Source organism: Bubalus bubalis, chromosome X, assembly GCF_019923935.1.
Source record: "Bubalus bubalis isolate 160015118507 breed Murrah chromosome X, NDDB_SH_1, whole genome shotgun sequence".
NCBI lineage: Eukaryota > Metazoa > Chordata > Mammalia > Artiodactyla > Bovidae > Bubalus > Bubalus bubalis.
Window position 1 is genome coordinate 105249239 of NC_059181.1, and position 21295 is coordinate 105270533.

Below are 21295 nucleotides of genomic sequence, written 5' to 3' on the forward strand. Positions count from 1 at the left end.
TGATACTGTTCCTAGTGTGGAGACAGTGTGCACACTGTCAAAGAGACAACTGCAAATGCCAATACACTATTCCCAGAAACCCACACGGGCAGAGTTGGCTTGAAACCAACGGATTTCCTGAGAAGGAAGCAAACTCCAGCAAATGAGACAGCTTTCACTTGCAAGACTCTTTCCTCCATCCTCCATGGGGCTGCCTTAACTATTGCTCTGTGAGCGTGTGAGGAGCACACTTCCTGCTCTCCAGAAGGGCATGTCCATGGAAGACCCAAGGCCCCACCTAGCTGGGCTTTGCCAAGTTGGATGGAATGTTTTCATGTTGCAAAAGCCAATTAAAACAAAACAACTGCCATGATATGTTTCTGGCATGGTTGATCAGAACAAAACCACCCTGAGGGAGTTCTTCTGGCCACATCTGACCAAAATCACAAGCTGCCCCTGCGGCAGTGAACATTGGAGTATAGACGGCTGGGCTGATGTGAACGGGCTTTGGATGTGTGGCTGGGGAGGGCCTGGGGTGTGTCTCTGTGTCCCCCCTCACGCCTGGGGGCAACCACCTGGCACCCTGGGCTTGCTGCTTATAAGTAAACCTGAGTGAACAGACACTCCCTGTCTGGCTCCACCTTGGGCATCCTGACAGCCAGCATTATTGTGTGAGAGTGTAATCAGGGCAGGAATGGGGGTGACTGACACACTAACAGAGGATAGGATTTCACAGCCCTTTCATTTCCAAAAGACTGAAGGTGGTTAGTAAAGGATGAATTTCCCTAAGCCACTCATATGGGTGGCCTCAAGGCCAAGCATGGCTGAGGTCCTGTGAAATGAGGTGGCAGGCCAAGAATGAAATGGCTGTGGTGGGGCAGCCACTGAGCCAGGCGGGAGAAATGGCTGAGTGAGCAAGGAGGAGGCAGCTAAGGCCATTGTGGAGCTGGGAGGTCATTGCCTATTGACCAGGGGTGTGGGGAGTTAGGACTCCTGAATTCAGGAGCAGCAAAGGCCCGCAAGCACGTATGGGCATGGGAAGCCCAGCTCAGGGGGATGTCAGAGGTTGACTAGGAAGTGTGGGTGGCTGTGAATGTGGGCACGTTGAGCCCCAAGGATCACTGCATCTCTAGCCTCCCCCCAAACATCTTTTGGAAGGATTCTCCTCCCCTTCAGATTCTGAGGACATTCTCTGGCCACTTCTTCCATTGATGTTACATGCTGGGACCTGCGTTGGGTAATCTGTGTCAAGTTTCATTCTGGCCTTCAGAATCCTCGTCCGCACCCTGGACCGGGCCTTCCACCTAGACAGCCCGAGGCTCTCCGTAGAAGTGACACTGGGCTGACGCTGGCTGTGGTGCTCAGGACGAGGCGCGGCCTGGCCAAGTGGTGGGCAAGGACAGGAGCCTTCCTGAAAGAGCCAGGTTTTCCCGAGGAAACCTTGTGCCCCGTGACCACTGGTAAGTTCTGAGAGAGAGACTGAAGGCCTGGGGCTGTCCTCTGCTCCACCAGGCCTTCCCCTGATTTGCATGATGTGGGTGCCAGGCTTGGTGATTTCTCAGGGTCTTTGAAGCTCAGACTGGGAACCAGTTTAGAGTTCCAAGCCAACCTGCCACACGGTGATGGTGGGAGGAAGCAGTTTTGGTGGGCAGTATCTGGAATCTGGAATGTCCCCTGGTGTCACCTGGTCCTCCATCCAGCATCTTCCTCTGCAGAGGGGTCCTTTCCGAGGTGCTGTGCCTTTGAGGCCGCCCCTTGTGAATCAGAACATCAGAGCCCTCTGCAGGCCGAAGGCACTCATCTCCCAGTGGCACAAGGTGTGGAAGGGACAGCGAACCTTCTTCTGGCCAGGAGCTACTTGGGTCCCTGTAGAGTGGCTCCTACTCTACACTGCTGGGCTCCCGGCAGTGGGAAGGCGGCTGTGGCACATGGCCGCAGAAAGAAGGAAGGCACTAGGAGCCAAGGAAGACACAGGAGAGACACTGCCCCAAGGGAGGAAGCTGGAGGCACCCAGACAGACAGGCAGATGGACAGACAGACAGACAGAAAGCACAGAGAGAGATGGCAAAGGAACACATGGAGGAAGTGGGGCAGGGGGAGGGCAGCGGCTGCCCAGTGGGCCCTGGCCAAGCCTCCGGTAAGTCTCTCTGGGTGGAGTGGTGGCAACTCCCCTGTGTGATGAGGCTGGAGCTTTCCAGCTCACCCATGATGGCCAACAGCCAGTACTTGTGTGTGGCTCAGGTGGGTGTCTCAGTGAGCATTCAAGGTAGCCGGATGTGTAGCCTGTGGGATGGAGAATGCATTTGTGTGTGTGTGTGCATTCACATGCGTGACATTTCCAAAGGGGACAAGGTGAACCCCAGTGGGGACCAGTGCAACCCACATCCCTTCCTTAAAGGGCAGAGTGGCCTGAAACAACGGCTTAAGCAAGAGGAGGGACGCCCTCCACTGGGGACCTCTCACCAGTTCCTAAAAAAAAAAAAAGAAGAAGAAGAAGAAGAAAACAAACAAACCAGAAAACCATAAAAAAAACTACAAGACAAAGGAAAAAAAGGAAAAGGGAAGAAATCAAGGTAAAAGAAAATCCCAGAGTCTGGTGGGAAAAGCATAGTTAACGACTCCTGTCTGTGGGGAGTGGTGTGTTCTCGGAGTGAGAGCTGCCAGGTCCCACCGGAAGGAAAGGAAAGAGGCTCATATCTGAAGGTTCACTGTTTTGGTTTTGAAAACATCAAGTTTGTTATGAGAAGTAGGTGACCCTGGGTGGGGGGTGCACATGGTTCCTTGCATTGTCATTCGGGGGACCATGGGGTAGTGGATTCAATGGTCCAATGGCTTTCCTTTTGTCTTTGTAAAGAAATGTGAGCAAATGTGGAAGTTTCTCCCTCTTTAGGACTGCCCCTGGGTTCCTTTCTAAATGTGATGACATGGAGGGAAGTTTTCAGTGGAACGTATAGCAAGGAATCAATGTCTCCCAACTTCTCGAAGGAAGGAGGACAGAGAGTACGGACCAGATCAGGTTAAGACCTTCCAATCCTGAAGCCTGCTTGGAAAGAGCAAAGATGCACTGGGGACAAATGGAAATGTGGCCGAGGGTGGATTTGGGGCATGAGGAGGGCTCCTGGGGACACCTCTAATGCCTGGTGGCTCAGGTCTACTGCCTTTGGAAACCACCTCAAGGAGAGTTCTGGAAGCTGTTTCTTTAGTCCCCAGTTGGTGGGCTGAGTTCTTCCACTGCGAAAGATGCTGCAAAGGCTTCTCCTTCGAGTCCCGGAGATGGCCCTGAGCCCGCACGCCAACCTCGTTCTGCCCCGCAGAACACTGACCAAGTGCCCACCAAGTCCCCAACACCACTAGAATACGGCCCAAGTTCGTGAAGAACCATCAGCAAAGGCAGACCAGTTCAAGAAAAGAAAACCAATGACAGAAGGAGCACTAAACAAAAATAAAATAAAATAAACCAAACAGAGAAAAGAACGAAGGTCCAGCAGTGCCATGGATTCAATACATTTCATAAGAGGCTATGGCTTTGGAGCGACACACCATCTGGTGGGAAGGACTGAACGGGGCAATAAAGAAAGAACGGAAAAGCCACGGTGCGCGGAGGATGCAAGACTGGAAAAAAAAGAGAAGGAAGAGTTGGAGGCTTTTTCCTCCCCAGAGATGCCATTTATGAGAGAAAAGGGGACTCAAGACTCACTCCCAGCGGCACTGGTGGGATTGGCAGCAGAGAGAATTACGTGAGTAGGGGTAGAAAGATTGGTTACGTCATGGAGCTGGCTGAGGACCGAGGACCGCCGGCGCACAGCACCCTGAAATGAACCGCTTCTCTTGAAGGTACTCACTACCTCCATCTGTGGGAGAGAAAATGAGATAAAGGTTGGCTTGCACTGTGGTCCTGGGGACCGCACGGGGGTGGGGCTAGGTGGGGACGGGGACCATGCTGGGCGCATATCGTGACAGCAAAGCCTCATGGGGGTCGCCGCGGTGCTTCCGATGGGACCGTGGCCAAGGCCCTCGGCCTCTGCGTCATCCATCAAGAGACGGTTTGCTGAGCGAATGATTCGGGCTCAGAAGACTTGGGGCGCTCGGGGATTAGTGATGGATCGGGTGCACCACAAACGATTTTAGGGAGAGCCATTTGCATTCACGATATGCTCATTGCAAGCCACTCGTCAATAAATACCTGTGTCTGGCAATACTTTGTTATCCTAGGTCAGTAGTGCTCAACTTTTTTGCTGCCCCAACACACCTGAGGGATGTGACATGCTCCCATTAGGAACAAGGTCGTGGATGGTGGGGACAGCTGCCCTTCCCCACCCGTCCTTGCTTACATGTCTCTAACCTGGCATCACTCTGCTCCTGTGGCTCATCCAAGTGACTGAGGGGTACTCAGAGGGAAATCTCAATGGAAGAATGGATTTTACAAGAGGGGGAGGGGTTTTCTCAAAGCCCCCGCTTTGTCTTATCAGAATGCTTACCCACAGAGCCACAGGAAGGGCGGGAGGAAAATGGAGAGCTAGGTCTGGGAAGCAAAGATGGCTTTGGCTTTGGCCCTCACCCTTTAAGCTTCCAGGGAGCCTTTGGGAAAGAAGTGCCATGGGGGTGAACTTGCCAGAGACACAGTGTCTTCAGATTTCCCGACCCTGCCTTTGGCTGGTGGGGGGGGGGGGCGGGGAGTGGTGGGGGCTGGGGGGTAGAGCAAAGCCAGGCATGGGTTTCCAGGTAACTGTGGGTGGGTGGGCACTATGAATGTCCTGCCATCAGAAATCTGTGTGTATAGATTCTGGGACGCCAGCCTGCTGTGCCACACTTGGAGTGCTTCTTAGGGAATGACCTCTTGGGTGGGCTATGTGTGTCTGTGTGTGTGTGTGTTTATGGAATTTTTTGGAGTTAGAAGGTGGATCCGATTTCTAGAAAGTGCCTATCTAGAACGATTTCTAGAGAGTTCACTGGATGATGTGAGCAGTATGCATTTTTGGAGCCCAGAGCACACTGGCTGCCTGCTCTGGGCCCGAGGTCATGGACTCTGCTCCCAAGCTCCCAGGTGGCTACGTGGTAGCCACCAGGGTCCGTGGTGTGTCTGACATACGGCCAGCCTCTAGGAAGAAGGCAGCTTGAGTGCTCGGACTCCCTCCATCCCAACCACAATGAAGACGTCCATCATTTCAACCCTTGGATGCACTGTGAGACAGACTTATTGTTGTGTGCCCACTGCTGAGTGCCCATAGGGCTGGCACAGTGCTGAGCGCCCCAACACACTGAAGGAAGATGACCCATGCCATGATGTTGCCATCTCTTTCTATTTCTTCCCTAGGTTGAGATGTTTCTAAGGCTACAGAGATAAGTCTGTCTCAAGAGGGGACTCTTACTGTGGAAAAGGCAACAAAGGAAAGAAAAAATGCCTTTCTTGTCTCTGATTGGGCCTCTCCAAGTGGTGTCCCGATGGGATGATGGTATCAGTCAAAATACCACATCATTTCCCCTCGCCCCCACCCCATCCCAGAAGCCCCCACACTGGGCCAGGAACAAGGCACAGTCACTGCTGAAGCTTCTCTTTGCTTTATAATGGAATGCAAAATAGACCATGTCATGAGTGCTTTGAAAAGCTCCAAGTCCTTAGATTTGAGGACTCATTCTGGAATGAGGGCTTCCCTGGTAGCTCAGCTGGTAAAGAATCCACCAGCAATGTAGGAGACCCCAGTTCAATTCCTGGGTCAGGAAGATGCCCTGGAGAAGGGGTAGGCTACCCACTCCAGTATTCTTGGGCTTCCCCGGTGGCTCAAATGGTAAAGAATCCGCCTGCAATATGGGAGACCTGGGTTTGATCCCTGGATCAGGAAGATCCCCTGGAGAAGGGAATGGCTACCCACTCCAGTATTCTTGCCTAGAGGATTCCATGGTCAGAGGAGCCTGGTGGGCTACAGTCCATAGGGTCGCAAAGAGTCAGACATGACTGAGTGACTAAGCACAGCACTGCACATTCTCAAATGATGTCCTGCCTGGCTGGTGCGCTGCCATGATGGGTGGGCAGCAGGTTAGGAAAGGCCTCCATTTAGCAACATAAAAAGTTGTGGTGGCCTCTGAAATCTTGGGAGCAATTCTGTATTTTGCAAAAGTCATAAATCTAAGGCTGGCTCCCTAGACAATGGTTCTCTTGGCTTGGGGTGTATACAACCTGAGGGACTTTAATTTTCCTGGGCTTTATTTTCTCAGTTCAAGTAGGTATTTTGAGTTAAAAAGAACTTTTAAAAAGTGAGCTACAGTAACGTTGGTTCAGCATTCTTGAGAAGCATGGAGGATTCAATGTGACCAAGTCCAGGGGAGGGAGACTTGAGTGACCTTAGGTAGGTCCCTTCTCTCTGGGCCCCATTTCCTTGTGTGGAAAGCAGGGGTCAGAAGTGTCAGACTCTGTCTGAGGGGACACAGCTAGCTGGGGCACCAGGGACCTCCACCCAGATACCTCGGATGGGGGCAGGGCTGCTGTCTTCAGCTCACTGATGGGATTAAATAGGCTCTGCTGCACAACCTGCCTGGCATGACACCCCAGAGCCAGTCGGAGCCGGGACAGGGTGGGTAGAGGCTCACAGATGAGCAGCAGGAGGCCACAGGGGAGAGCTAGACAGCTGGCATCAGAGGCTCTTCCCATTCTACCGGGCACTCGCTGTTCTGGCTGGGCCGAAGACATCCTTCTCTGGCTATGCTGGTGCTTGGGATGCCAGGAGGCATGAGCCAGAGGCTGGGAGAAGCCCCTTGGGACCCCAGGGAGCTCCTTCACATGGTGCTCTTTGGTGCCCCCTCACCCAGCCCTATAGGATCCCAGGCTCTGGGTGACCCAGGATCCTGCAGCTTTGGAAAGTCCCCCGGGGCATCCTGCCTGCCTCTGATGCCAAGTGTAGGCACAGCTGCCCTGAGTGTGTATGCCCTGGTGGCAGCAGGGAGTGGACTCTTAGAAGGCTTCATGGGATGAGGAGCTAAGGAGGCCTGGGACCCAGACAGCAGCCAGCATGGAGGCATAGTAGCATGGGGGAGCAGAGAGGGAAGTCTGGAAAGGCAGCAGGGGTTCTCGGGGCACAGGGCGCATGGGTCAGGAGAGAGCCTGAGAGCTTCTGGCCAGTGCTTGGGGAGGAGACAGGGGCGCCTGGAGGCTAGGACCCCAAGGTCTGTGCGGGAGCAGCCAGTGAGCTGCGCACACCAGGAGGGCACTTTGGGATGAATCCATGGTGATGGGTGAGATGCTGCAGGCAGATGCCAGTGAGAGCTGTGGGCTGAGGTCCCCACCCAGGCCAAGGGGCCCATGGCGGGAAGTTGCCTAAACAGGGGCTGGGCAGTGTTCTTCCCTCCTGTGGGTCTCCAGGGGAAGAAGCAGTTGGAGCTGGCTCAGGGCAGTTGGGGCTGGGGGTCCGGAACAGAGCGTGGAGAAATGCACAGGAGAAGCAGGGAATAGTAAGTGTCACAGACTGGCTAGGTTGGCAAAGAGCTTCAGGGGTCCAGGGTGGACACAGGAAACCTCAATCCAGACAGAGACACAGGTGATTAGGCCCGGAGGAGGCTGGTGGTGGCTGGACTGTGGATGCAATGGCCATGCACCCAAGTGTTCAGGGACACAGGAAAAGGGCTGGGGGCAGCTCCAGGTTCTTGGCTTGTGCAGAAGTGATGGAGCCATCCATCAGTGGCTGGGGGGCTGGGAGGAGGTGGGCTTGGGGTGGTGGGGCCTGTGGTCTGGGCTGAGCAGAGCCCCAGCCCAGGGCTGCTGGGTATCTGGCCAGAAAGAGGAGGAGGTGGTTGCCATCTGGAGGCTGTGCAAGGAGGGCCAGGCTTTGGGGAATGGGCACCTCCCCCCTCCACCCCGCCCTGGGGCCTGTGGGATTTCCAGCAGCTGGGGTCACAGCCAAGAGGCGGGGGCAGACCAAGATCTCAACAGTGGGTGGGAGTGACAGGCAAGGAAGAGGGAGAGGGGACAGGAAGTTGCCATGAGAGCAGGGCAGACTGCACTTCCGGAAAGGCACTGGGAGGCAGCAGGAGGAATGGAAGGATGGCCCAGCTCGGGAGCCAGGAGGACGTCTCGCAGACCTTGGTGAGGACTGATGTCAGGCCATGATGAAATCACCAGGGAGTGCCAGGGAAGGACCCGGAGAAACAGCAAGTATGGAACATTCTGGCAAGAAGGCTGGCCGGGAAGAGGTGGGGGCAGGAAGTGAGGGTGGCTCTGTCAGGCAGGCTCTCATGAAGCCTTCGCAAGTGCCCCCAGCAGGGTGCTCATCACGACTGTCTGACTTTCTAGAGGACAGCCGCTGATGGCCTAGACCTTGACCAGCATTGACATTTGGAGATTGGGATGAACAGAATGGACCACCTTGGTGGCCAGAGTGTGCTTCCCAATGAAGTCTTTCCCTAGAATTCACAATATAACCCAATAAATGGCGAGTTCATCAAAGGCTATTTGAAGTGGGCGTCTGCCTCGGCCTGAGACGGTCCTTTTCCCGTTACCTGGGACCACCCCCAGGAAATAAAACAAGTCCCAGTAGCTATTCAAATAGCAGGTGACCTGTGCCTTCGCCTCTCCAAGACACAGCTCTTGGTCACAGCAAACACTCTTAGCTGCCACCTGCACCCACTCTGGGGAGGCCACCTGGGCTCTGAGGGAGTGTCAGGGAGAGGCCTTCTCACTGACATTCTGTCGCTGGGCACTCCAAGAAACTGCCCTTGCGCTCATGGCGACCAGACCCCAGGGCCGCCCTATTGGTCTCAGGCTCATCTCACCCGTTCTCTACCTCTGGCTTGCTGGCCCCTGTCTTGAGGCGCGAGAGCCAGACTGGCCAAGCCTCCCAGTGGCTTACCTGTGTCTGGATCCGGTTGAGGCCCCGGAACCAGAGGATCTGGCCTCTGCGGAGCTCCCGCTCGGCGTGGTCAATCTCTTCTTCTCCTTCAGCCAGCTCCTCGTCAGTCATCTCATCCTTCCCGGGCCCGTGTCCTGCTTCCTTCAGGCACTTAAGCTGGCTGGTGGGGATGGTGGCGATGACCTGGATTGCCGGAGGTGAGGGACAGCAGGAAGAAGTGACTGTCAGAAGTGGGAGGGCCGCTGGGTCTGGAAAGGAACCCACACTGCCCACCTCCCTCAGACCCAGGCCAAGGCCACTCCCCCCGCCTGCTCTGCACCCTTCTTGGCTACTTTCTCAAGGCTTCCTCCCAGTGAGGGGGCAGTGTGTGCCCAGAGGAGCAATCATGCCACCTTTCCACACAGTATGTGACATAAGGGACTCACCTTACCAGACCAAGGTCTGGCTCTGGCCTGGCTCCTAGGAGGAGACCTTTAGGGCCCTGCCTGATGAGTGGGTCTTGGTTTGCCAGGGGCTGAGGGCCGGTGGTCTATGCCACTGGAAATCTTGAGGGCCGGTGGTCTATGCCACTGGAAATCATGGAAATGCTGGAAATCACGGCAGTGTGATTTCTGGCAGGGGCCTGGACCTCATATACCAGTTTGACCTCTGGGGCCCAGAGATCAAGAAAATGAGGTGAGCCACATGGGTGCTCCAGGCCTCCAGGAGTGACTCCCCCTCAAGTCCCCAGACGGCACTGCTCAGGGAACTTCCCTGGTGATGGTATCCTTGCATATTGTCACATTTGGCTCTTAGGAGAAATTGTGCTGCTGATGGTCCTGTGGTGGGGACCTGGAAGCCTATTCCCGCTCCCTCCTGGATCTGCCCTATGTAAGCTTGATCTTGAATGTCCAACCTCCAGACAGTAACATCTGACGTTGAAGCTTCTCGGTCTATGATACTTTGACGTGGTGGCCTGAGGCGGCCTGAGACACAGGATAAAGTATATACTGGACTCAGCCTTCTACACCAATGTTCTAGAACTCTGGAGGAATATCCTTAGGGTCCTCTTGTGTTCCCAGGGCCTGATCTGGCCCCTCCTGGCCTCTGCCCAGCCCCAGTACCCAAGCCCTTTCTTCCTAATGTAACCTTTGGCACTAGGAACTAGCTTTAGCTGCAGCCACAGAGCCAGAAGTGTGAGACTTGCCCTCTGTCAGCTCAGAGGATTTCCTCATTTCCCTTGAGATGTTCTCTTATCCTCTTGAAGGTTCACAGAGGTATTGTGTAGCTTCAAATATGTGAGCATCTTCCAAGTTACCCAATTCTAAAGCACAATTTTCAACTCCTACTGTGGAAAAGGGAGTGGCAGGTGGTTTTACCAGGGCCTGTCACATCCCAGCCATGCTCGTTTGCATGCTCTCCACTGATACTGTCACTTGTGGCTTTGCACCTAGGTCATGGCCTGTCCCAGAGGCAAGACAGGAGCCCCTGGGCTGTCTGCACTTACTCAGACAATTGGGAAGGGAGCACAGGGCTGGAAAAGTGGCAGAGGTAGATGCTTACCTGTCCCCAGACCAGTTCCCCAACACCGACAAACAGGCACCAGAGCCACTGCTCCGTGGACAGTGGGGAACAGCTGAAGGGCTTTCCACCAAACTGGACGATGACAATCTGTGGGAGAGGGGTGGGCAAGAGGTGGGTCCAGCCAGCACCTCTAGCCCTCGGGTCACCCCTGCCTGTGGGCCCAGCTCAGGGAGTCAGAGGGCCTCCTGATTCACCCAGATAGACAGGCCATTCATGGGAGAATTCCTTACTCCAGGCTCCTTCCCTTCATCTCCCCCTCAGCCAGTGCTAAAAAAAAGCTTCCCAGACCAGCTGACCACAGGCTGTGGGTGTCGTGCCAGTTGGGCTCAGGGCCTTGCTTGTTGCCAGGAGCCCGCTGACCCTGGTGCCCCGGACCATCCTCTTTCCAGCATGCAGGTGTGGCTTGGCTGTGCTAGCCAAGTCCCCAGCTTCTGTGGACATGGTGTCTGAATGTGCTAGGTGCTGGACACTCCAATGGGCCTCCTTCAGCCTCATCACTGCTCCATGGGAGGTGGCCTCTTCCCAAGGGCGAGCTTTCCAACTCCAGACCAACTCGTCCTGAGCTTGCACTCCAACTCCCTCTGTACCTGGACTCTCACCCTCCAGGCCAGTGTCCTCCTGCTTTAACCACCCAGGGCCAGGTCTTAGACCATGAGGTAGACAGCCATACACCCAAGAGCCCAGAAATTATTCATACCATCAGACCCTCAGCCTGCTCCCCCAACGTCATAGGTCCTGCCTCCGTTCCCCACTCTCCCTCTGCCTCCCGAGAAGCCTGGGTGCTTCCCCAGGTGTTCCCATGGTGTGGCAGGCCTTCCTCTGAAAACTGCAAGGAAAAAAAACTGGCCTATTGTCCTGGCCTATTGGCCTCACTCTGCCTCACATTTTCTATCAGTATGCCCTGGTTTTGAATGCTCAGCACCTCCTGGAGAGCTGAGTGACCAGCCTGGTACAGGGAGAATCGCCACAGGAAACTTCTGGAGCTAGGGTGGCCTCTTGCCAAGGAATCGAGTGCTAGATATGGGAGTGGCAAACCTGTGAGAAAACCTGTGAGGTCAGCTCTGGGGAAGATCCACTGAAACCCTCTGGAACTGAACAGGTGAGCCTGGGGCCAGGCCAGGGCTTTTGAAGATGAAGATGCTCAGAGGGCTGGGCATCGGGGAATGTGGGCAGGAGGGGAAGAGAAGCCAAGGCTGGTGTGGAGAGTGGGGTGATGGTCCCCTCTCCCCCATCTTTTCCAACAGTGGAGCCGCCCATCCTACCTGGATAGCAAAGGTTCCTAGCACGATGGTGCAGAAGATGGGGTTGCTGAAGATGCCATGGAACACATTGCGCTCGCCATGGATCTTGCGGGCATTGATCTCGTTGAAGAGCTGCATCATGACGAAGGTGTTGAAGATGATGGTGTAGTGCTCAGAGGGTGGCGAGTGCAGGGGAGCGTTCCGTCCACTGTCAATGTCAAAGAAGAGCTCCCCTGCAAGCCCAGGGCCACATGAGGAGAGCTGGACCCAGGTGGGTGATACCTCCCACCGGGTGATACAGGGGGAAGTCATGAGTCCCCCAGCACCCCTGGGCTAACCCACATTAGGTCACAGCAAAGGCTGGATCCTGACCACGGGGGCTGTCACCCAGGATAGGAGTGTCCCCAGGACATGAGTGAAGACAATGAAACCCATTTGCACATTGACTTGAGCTAGGGAAGGAATGGGAACTGAAGTCTCAGGGCAGGCCTGACCCCCCTCTGCCCTGCCTGTCCTGTCACAAGGACCAACCTTGGCTTAGTCATGAACAGCTTTTGCTCCCAAGATTGCACAGAAAGGTCCCATGAGAGTATCCCCAGGAGCTGTCTTTTGGTGCCCCCAAAAGGCGTTTTGCGTGAGTATTACCCTTGGCCAGCACCATCACTGCACTGAGCTTCAAGTCTGCTCCTAGGAATGTGTGCTGAAAGCCAAGCCACCAAGGGTCACCTGACCCCTGATGTCAGGCAGAGAGGCCACAAACAGAAGAAGTGACAATCCCACTCCATGTAAATAAAAGAACAGCGTAAAAGTTGCTGATGCCAGACACAGAAGAAAACTCCCAGGACAGCAGTGAAGTGAGGGCTGAGGGGTCCTCACTGGAAATCAGATTCCCAAGTACCTGTCCCTTCCACTGCTACACAGGGCCAGAGCCTATGTGGCTCTGGATCAACCTACCGACAAAGAGCAGGGTGAAGATAATGGTGAGCTGATAGACGGCATGGCCCAGGATGTTCTTCATCATGGTCCGTGAGATCAGGGGCTTGTCCCGGCCGTATGGCTTCCGCAGCAGCAGCGACTCAGTGGGTGGCTCTGTTGCCAGAGCCAGAGAGGCGAATGTGTCCATGATCAAATTCACCCACAACATCTGCACGGCTTTGAGAGGAGAGTCCTGTGGAGAGCAGCCAGTCACCCCAACATGGGCCTGGAACCCTCACTGGTCCCCCCACACCCTGGGAAGAAACTCAGGTAGGAGTCAATGTCACTGGAATTTAATTCAAGTGAAATTGCAACAAATCCAGCCTTCCTGTAACATTCTGACATTTCTATCCCTATGTTTCCTTAAGGTGAGCAGAGAGTTTTCACTGGCTCTCAGATTGCTGCTCTTAAAATGTTGTTAGTCTCCCTTCTTCTCTCACCTGCTGGCATTAATGTAGAAGATGTGGTCCCAATTGTTAGCAGGAGGTTGCCACCCCCTTGTCAGTTGCCCCAGACCATAAAAGAGCATGATGGATGGGTACTCTCCTGTGCTCCCATGCCCATGGGCCAGGAAGAGGTAGAAACTGCACTGGGCCTTCCTTCTCATCACTTCTGACTTCTTGGTTAAAAATGAGCCTCACAGAAGATAGACACCAAGGACATCCTGTAGGAGTCCATTCCTATGAAACTTCCAGAACTGACAGATCCATGGAAACAGAAAGCAAATGGGTGGGTGCCAGGGGTGGGGGGAGAGGAGAGTGGAGTGTGGCTGTTTAGTGTGTACAGGTATAGGTAACGGTTGCATAAGATGGAGACAGCATCAAAACCCACTGAATTGTACACTTTGGTTCAAACGGCTATTATGGTACAGAGGATGTTATGAGGATTTTATCTCAATTAAAAAATACCTTTGAAAGAGAGACAAATTCTGAATACTCACTAATGGGGAGAATTGGATGACAGAAAAAGGGGAAGAGGCTCCTGCAGAGGTTAACCACAGAGTTCCCAGCAGACCCAGGACAAGACTTGCACACACAAGTCTACAGTGGCCACAGGTGGAAACAACCCAAATGCCCACTGATGAAAGGATGCAGAAAATCTAGGTGGTCTATCCATACAATGGAACATCAGTCCACCATCCATAGGAATAAAGTACCTGCTACAACATGAATGGACCTTAAGAACATTGTGCTAAGTGAAGGAGCCAGACACAAATGACCACCTATGATTTGCTTCCATGGAGTCGAAATGCCCAGAAGTGGTGGAAGGCGAGTGGGGAGTGACTGCTGATGCGGATGGCACTTCCTTCGGGGTGATGAAAACACGATGCAACTAGACAGAGGTGATGACGGCACAGTGCTGTGAATGTACTTAAAGGTCATTGAATGGTGAATTTTTGTTAGGTGAATTCTATCTAAAAGGAAAAAAAGTCAGCAGCAAAGAAAAACCTGGCTTCTGCCACTGGGCCCTGAGGCCCAGGCACACCAGGTGGGAGAGCTGTGCTCATGGGAGGGAGAGCCCCAGCACCTACCTGAGTGATGCAGGCACCCGTGAAGGCCACAATCACGGCCACCACGTTGACCGTCAGCTGGAACTGCAGGAACTTGGAGATGCTGTCGTAGACGTTGCGGCCCCACATGACAGCCTTGACGATGCTGGTGAAGTTGTCATCCGTCAGGATGATGTCTGAGGCCTCCTTGGCCACATCTGTCCCTGCGATGCCCTGGGGGGCACACACATACCATGTCCACAGGCCCCTTCCCCAGCCCTCCTTGCTCACTCCAAACGTGTCCTCGTACTACAGAAGTTTTGCTCACAAATGAAGAAGACACCACGCCTGCAGTGGCCTCCCCCTGGTCTTCTGTCGGGTCCCTGTGTAAGGGGCCCCTGGGAGTCCCAGAGAGAGGACACGGCTTCCCAGCCCACACAGGTCACCATGGTGCTGCCCAGCTGGGTTCCCTCAGTGCCCAGAGCTGGGGCTGGGCCCCCTCTGGATATGGCCCTGGGAAGGACTGCTCTGTGCCCCCGGTGCCTGCACTCCGAGGGCCGCGCCCCTCCTTTGAGGTGGGCTGGGAGAGGCCTTGCTTGGTTTCTGCCTTTGGCAGCCGAACACAGCCCGTTTTGTGCCAAGGCCACCCTGCTCAGCTGTTTTTACAGAAAGAACCAGCTTTATTTCAGCCACGAGAGAGATGCACAGAGGAAAAGCTCATGTGGGGACTCAGCTCATCATACTTGGGGCTGAGGTTCACTTGGACTGGACCTGGAGATGGTGAGGCAAATGCTCAGCAGGCAAGTCCCCGTGATCCCCTAGCAATGCAGCCAGTCCCTCGTCACCTTGGGTACCATCACACCAAATACCTTGGCACAAATCACTGGCAGAGGACTGGCTGGTCAGGACGTGAGAGAAAGAAATGTATGGCACTTGGAAACTTGCCTCAATGCTAGCTCCCACATTCCTGCCCAAAGCTTATGCATCCCTCTGTCACAGGGCCTCACCTGGCATGGTGACCCAGACTGGCACAGCAGGCAGCTTACCATGGCAAAGCCCACATCCGCCTTCTTGAGGGCTGGCCCGTCATTGGTGCCATCTCCTGTCACGGCCACCACCTGCCGTTGCTCACCCGTGTTGCTGTCGATGATCCCTGGAACATAGATAGGGGCAGGGCACGGCTCCTGCCATCTGCAGCCCCGGGTGACCAGCCCAGGGGCTGTGGGAGGCCAGTTGGCTCTGGAAAGCCTTTGAGATTGCCACCAAGCCCACTGCCTCCAACTCTCCATACACTCCATCACCTTTGGGACCAAGTCTTGTGCCTTGATTGGCAGCTGCATCCTGCTTCTCCCACCCTGGTCCCTCACCCAGTGAGACAATACAGGGCAGTGGGATTTGGTACAAGGCAGGGGCCTAGCACTGAGTGACTTGGAAAAATGTCTCCTTCTCCCAGGCCCCAGTTTGCCCATCTGCTCTGATGAGAGGCTGGCCCCTACTGGCATCTTCCATTCATACTGTGAGTGCAAGGGAGTGGAGGGGCGAGCTCTGGCCACTCAGCCCTTGGAGGGAGTCTCCATTATTATCCCCATTTTCCCAATGAGGAAACTGAGGTTTGGGGAGGACATAGTGATTTCCTCTGAGACAAAATCTCCAGGAGCCACGTGTCTAGAGCTGAGTAGCCTGCTTCTTAGGCAGGGCCCAGACACCCGCCTGGAAGCTCAGCATTGGGCATCTGGGAGCAGATGACCCACAATCGAGGTGACAGCCACACCCCCCCTGCGTCATGCCACCTGGGCCAGGGAGAAAGCAGGGTGATGAGCGAGCCCACTCCATTACCTTTAACCAGAGTATGTTTGTCGGTGGGAGATGATCGCGCCAGGACCCTCAGCTTAGGCCACACCTTGTCCAGACGCTCCTGCTCTATCTGGGAGGGGAAAGCACGTAGATGCTGCAGTCTTGAAGGGGCTGAACCAAGGGGCAGGGTGAAGAAAGTGCCAGAACCCTGGACCCGCTGGGGCACTGATGGGCGGAGAACTACCTCGCCTTTCTCATTTCGGATCCTCCGGTTGAACTCTTTCCCCTCCAGGCACAGGAAGTCCTCCCCAGGCTGGATGATGCCACACTTGGCTGCAATGGCGCGGGCTGTGTTGATGTTGTCCCCTGTCACCATGCGGACTGTGATGCCGGCTCGCTGACATTTGCGGATAGCTTCAGGGACCTGCAAGGAATAAGATGGGTGGGTGCAGCTGTTCAGGCCAGACGCACCAGTGTCTGAGCTCTAGCCTTTCCTCCATCCAGATCTGTGGTGCCCCTTGTCTCACCATGGGGCCTGGAGGTGGTGGGGGAAGTGGCCTGACCTGCAGGGAGCAGGGTCCCCCATCCCCTACCAGGTGCCTTCTTCCCTGTGCCAGTCCCAGGGAACAGCAACAACTCAGACCCAGGCCCTGACCCCAGGCACAAGGCCAAGAGAAGCCACGGGAACGCTGTTGAGCAGCACCACTGGGGCCATGTCCAGCAAGGTGACTGTAGAAATCACCCAGTTTCCACCAGGGAAGTGGAGACCCACAGCAGCTGAGCCAGGTCCAGTCCCATTAGCAGGCTAGCTGGTGGGGTACCATATCTGTGAGGTCCAGAAGGATGAGAAAAGAACTTCTGGTCCCAGTTGCCCCATCGGTCGGATGGCAGGAGCCATCATGGGCCTCCCCTCCCAGGCCTTGATTCACTTGTCTCTGCATCTCTTATTTTATTTTTTAAATAATATAAAACCTAAGACTTTAACAGCTTCCCTTGTGGCTCAGATGTTAAAGAATCTGCCTGCAATGAAGGAGACCTGGGTTCGATCCCTGGGTTGGCAAGGTCCCCTGGAGAAGGGAAAGGCTACCCACTCCAGTATTCTGGCCTGGAGAATTCCATGGACTGTATAGTCCATGGGGTCGCAAAGAGTTGGACATGACTGAGTGACTGTCACTTTCACACATATATATTCACACACACACACACACACACACACAGATGGGCTTCCAGGTGGCTCAGTGGTAAAGAATCTGCCTGCCAATGCAGGAGATGTAAGAGACGCAGGTTTGATCCCTGAGTCAGGAAGATCCTCTGAAGGAAGAAATGGCAACCCACTCCAGTATTCTTGCCTAGAGAATCCTATGGGCAGAGGAGCCTGGGGGGCTATAGTTCACGGGGTCACAGAGTCAGTCACTCCTAAGCGACTAACACAAGACTAACTTTGGTAAAGAATCTTTCTGCAAGGCAGGAGATGCGGCTTTGATCCCTGGGTGGGGAAGATCCCCTGGAGAAGGAAATGGCCACCCACTCCAGTATGCTTGCCTGGAGAATCCCATCGACAGAGGAGCCTGGCGGGTTAGTCTAGAGGGTCTCAAAGAGTCAGAGACAGCTAAGTAATGAACACTTTCACTTTCAAGACTTTTAGAGCCATAGGGTTGACATGATTAGGTGTTCTCAGGCGGAAATGGGCCATCACTATGGTTCCTCACATGTCCATTTTCCTAACGTAAGAGTAGATTCCAGAAAAGACAGAACAAGAGATCCCTCTGGTGCTGAGGGGAAAATGGGCTATAGGGAGTGGAGACCAACTAGGAGGTGGTGCTCCTGTCCCAGAGAGTGGAGACACTCTTGTTTTTTCGATGAGGATGGGCTGGTGAGCCTTGAGATGGCAGTGTGGAGGGGAGCCAGGGCGACAGTGCCTGAGGGCTGGGAGGGGACAGGAGGCTCAGAGCTCAGGGAACTGGATTAGGAGGTGAGACCTAGGCCTGTGACATGCCCAGATGGGGCCCTGGCGTGGGGTGCAGCCTGGGGAGACCCTTGTGTCCGCTGGCCCCAGCACAACCCTCTGTGAGCTCCCAGTGGGCACTGCTGGAAGCCCGGGGGACAATGTGAGCCTGGGGACTATGTGAGCCTGGGGACAGAGAGTGAGAGAGCCCGCCATGTCCCAGGTGTGGCCTGGCGACCGGGCCTGGGCACCGGGGACAGAGGGGTGATCCAGAACACACATGTGTGGTGGCCGGGGAAGCATGAGCCAAGGGTGGGGGGCAGAGCATCCATGAGACCTCAGGGCAGGTGTCTGGTAGGCTGGGCCAGGCGGGCTGTGGGGGAGCCCTGGCCTGGGATGTCGGGGCACTTGGGAGGCTGAGGGCCCCCCAAGCCAGGGGGTGGTGGCTGTGATTTCTGCCATGGAGAAAGTAGGGAGAGGATGGGTATCCAGGGCTGGGACAGAGTGACCTTACACATCCTGCCAAGTGGCCTAGAAGCCCCAGCCCCGGGAAGGGGCATTGCATCCCGCCCCCTCCATAATGTGTGTGTCTCCTCACTTAGCCTCGATCCAGGACCGTTTCTGCTTTTTGGGGATCCTTGGGAGTTGTCTGGAGACACCCTCCCTTCCAGCAAGTTCCCTCCTGGCTCTGAAGCGTCTGGTAGCTGGCTCTCTGCTGTCACCCAGTGGTCATGACGTGCCTGAGCACGTGGAGCTTCGATCTAGCCTCTGCTTGTCTCTGCGTGGCTGTGGCCCCGCTGGCTCCCTCTCTGGTCTGAAAGACCCTTGGCCTCCCAGGCAGGTAGCAGGAAGCTCCCCTCCGTCTGTAGGTGCCCTCTCCCTCACTGGGTGACTGTCCTTCCTCACCTGCCTCCCTGCTGTCCCAATGGACACAGCCCTGGTCCACTGATGCCTGGTGGCTCCATGTCTGCATGAGCCCCCGCACCCCTCTGGCATAAATACAGCATGCCTACAGGGGCCAAGTGATCCCCCAGGGGCAGAGACATGCCACTGCCAGGCCATCTTTGGGTTGCAGCTGTCCCAGGCCCACAGACATCCTGGCAAGTCTAACAGTGCCATCGGTCTTCCTGCCTGCCATTGGGACACAGGGTGTCCTCCTTGGCCACCGCCTGCTGGCTGGTCCCCATGGTCGGGGGGGGGTGGGGCGTCCTGCCTGGCTTCCCCGTCCTGGCTGTGTTGGTGCCACCTGCTGCCCAGCCTCTCATGTAGCCATTCTCCAGCCAGAGGTGAGCCATCTTGCCCCCAGGGCCCCTTTACCAAGGTGATTTCTGGTTCTTAAACAAGCACCCCATTACTTTGCCTCGAGGGCGCTCTCCCCCTCTGATTCAGCCCACTGGGGCAGTCACTGAGGCTGAGCCTTCGTGGTGACCTTCTTGGAAATTTTATCCAGGTTTTTTCTAAGATGAAGACTTATTATTTTTTTTAAATGTATCTCTGAGAAGAGCACCAACAGGGAAAGGTCTAGGCCTTGCCCCACCCACATGCTTGCCTTCTGGGCTGTTCCATCTAGCCCCGACCCCAGTCCCCAGTCTCAAGCCACCGTGGACCTGCCTCTGCGGTTCTGTCTTAGGATGTATGCATACATCTCAGGCCTCCAACCTTGTATCGATGACCAGAGCTTCAGTTTGCAATGAATATTTATGGGGGAAATGAGGGGAAACTGGAAGGGCTCCTTGGCCCAGGGGGCTGAGGTGGAAGGGCTGGATGGCCTGGTTATGATGCTGTGGACATGGCCTTGGCCATGGCCCTGGGAATCTGGGAACCCCATCTTCCTCTGTCTGTGATAGCTGGGTAGAAAAGTGTAGGGCTGTTGCCGTTGACACTGGGGACAGCAGTGGCGAATGGCTCTGTTCAGAGGGGGAGGCCGTCAGTCTAGGCAAGGGTCACATGGCCTTAGGACTCAGCTTGCCGTGTGGACACAGCCCTCCTCTTTGCCTCAAAGTTTCTCCTTGGTCTGGTGAGGAGAAAGGCTTGTTCTCTGGGTCCCTTGGGGTGGCCCTACCACCCGCAATGGCACCCTCTCATCCTGCTTTCCTGGGAAGCTCCTCCCACTGCCCACCTTCTCTGGGCCCACCCCAGGGCCAGCCTAGTAGGCTCTCTTCCTCCAAGATGGGGTTTCACATCTTGAAGGACATGCACCTCTCCCCATTGCTCTTCCTCTCTAGACCCTGATTAGCTTCTGCCCTGTTGGTGTGTTTCCTGTTCAAGAAAGCTCTGAGTGAAGACATCTCCAAGCACTGGCTCCCTGTGCCATCCCACAGGACCTGCTTAGCTCAGGGTGGGGCGGGCCACCCACCCTCTCGCTCCAGCCAACACGTTTCCCATGGTTTCACCTCCCTGCCTGGCCCTTTCCTTTGCAGGCTTCTCCCACTGTCTGCTCGGCTACCCTCATGACCCTAAGTCATGTAAAGTCACTTCCGGACACCTCTGGCCAGGACCTTTGCTCTGAGCTTTCCACCTAACCATGTGACCTCTCCATAGGGATGTCCGGAACCCCACTCAGCCCCAATCAAAGCTTCAGCTGAGAACTGTCCTCCTCTCTCCCAGCGCTCCCCAAGTACCATGTACCCAGTTCTCTGAACCAGAGCCCAGTCAGCTGTCCCTGGCTCCTCCCTCCCCTCCTCATCATCCCCTCTGGTCCATCACTTTTGCTAGCCTTGGCAGCCATCAGGGTTCTACCTGCTGCCCTCTCTCCCCTGGGAGAGCAGAACCTGAGCCAGGCGTGGATGCCAAGCCAGAGGGGACCTTCCAGAGGGCAGTACAGAGCCTCCCAAAGGGTGCCAGCACTAGAGGACAAGGGGGCTCCAGCACGCCTGGGAGGTCTGAACTGGGCCATGGCCGCCATGCCCCCGAGGCTCTGCCATCGTCCACCTTCCTCACCTGGTCCAACTCTGGCTGGCTGCCGTGTGTTCTACCTAGAAAGCCTGGCAGGGAGGGTCGTGATGGCCAGGAGGACAGGAGGAAGGCGCAGTCCCCTCCTTGCATTTGTGTCCCAAGGCGGAGGCCCTGTGCAGACAAGGACGGCTCCCTCAGCCATCCTGACAAGCTACCTCGGGCCGCACAGGGTCCTCGATGCCCACGACGGCTATGCAGGTGAGGTCGCCCACCACCTCGTTCTCATTGTCCCAGTCGGGCTCCTGGGCGGCGGTGAAGTCCCGGTAGGCGATGCAAATGGTGCGGAGCCCATCGCAGGCCATCGGCTCGATGATCTTCTTCACCATGTCGTCCCGGTCCCGAGGGCGAAAGCTGCGGAGTTCCCCATTGCTGTTCAAGATGTTGGTGCACCTGGGGCGGATGGAGCAGGAGGAGCTGGCGTGAGGCAGGGTAGAGGGTTTCTCCGAGGGGGGTGGTGCTCTGCTGCTGCTGGGGCTTAGGAGACCCCCCACCCTGTTCTCACCAGAACCTCAGAATG

The 21295-nt window shown here is 55.5% G+C and overlaps 1 protein-coding gene and 1 long non-coding RNA gene across 8 annotated transcripts in view; one reads left to right on the plus strand and one right to left on the minus strand.

The window, feature by feature from the left end:
• ATP2B3 (ATPase plasma membrane Ca2+ transporting 3) overlaps positions 1-21295 on the minus strand; it is a 59852-nt gene that overhangs the window by 7198 nt on the left and 31359 nt on the right. For 2 of the 7 annotated variants that reach the window (XM_025276180.2, XM_006043692.3), the window contains 10 exons: positions 20934-21168; positions 16123-16302; positions 15921-16008; positions 15131-15237; positions 14127-14318; positions 12575-12788; positions 11642-11853; positions 10359-10466; positions 8817-8999; positions 3744-3830 (listed from right to left, as the gene is read on the minus strand). In XM_025276180.2, the coding sequence (XP_025131965.1) occupies positions 3744-3830; positions 8817-8999; positions 10359-10466; positions 11642-11853; positions 12575-12788; positions 14127-14318; positions 15131-15237; positions 15921-16008; positions 16123-16302; positions 20934-21168 (1606 nt within the window). Of the gene's footprint in view, positions 1-3676; positions 3831-4172; positions 4229-8816; positions 9000-10358; positions 10467-11641; positions 11854-12574; positions 12789-14126; positions 14319-15130; positions 15238-15920; positions 16009-16122; positions 16303-20933; positions 21169-21295 lie in introns of those variants that run through there. The other 5 variants (XM_025276185.3, XM_025276183.3, XM_025276182.2 and 2 more) reach the window with 3 other exon arrangements.
• LOC123331782 lies at positions 7940-8416 on the plus strand. The gene is made up of 2 exons (XR_006548557.1): positions 7940-8122; positions 8261-8416. It is a non-coding gene; the product is annotated as an uncharacterized LOC123331782 (long non-coding RNA).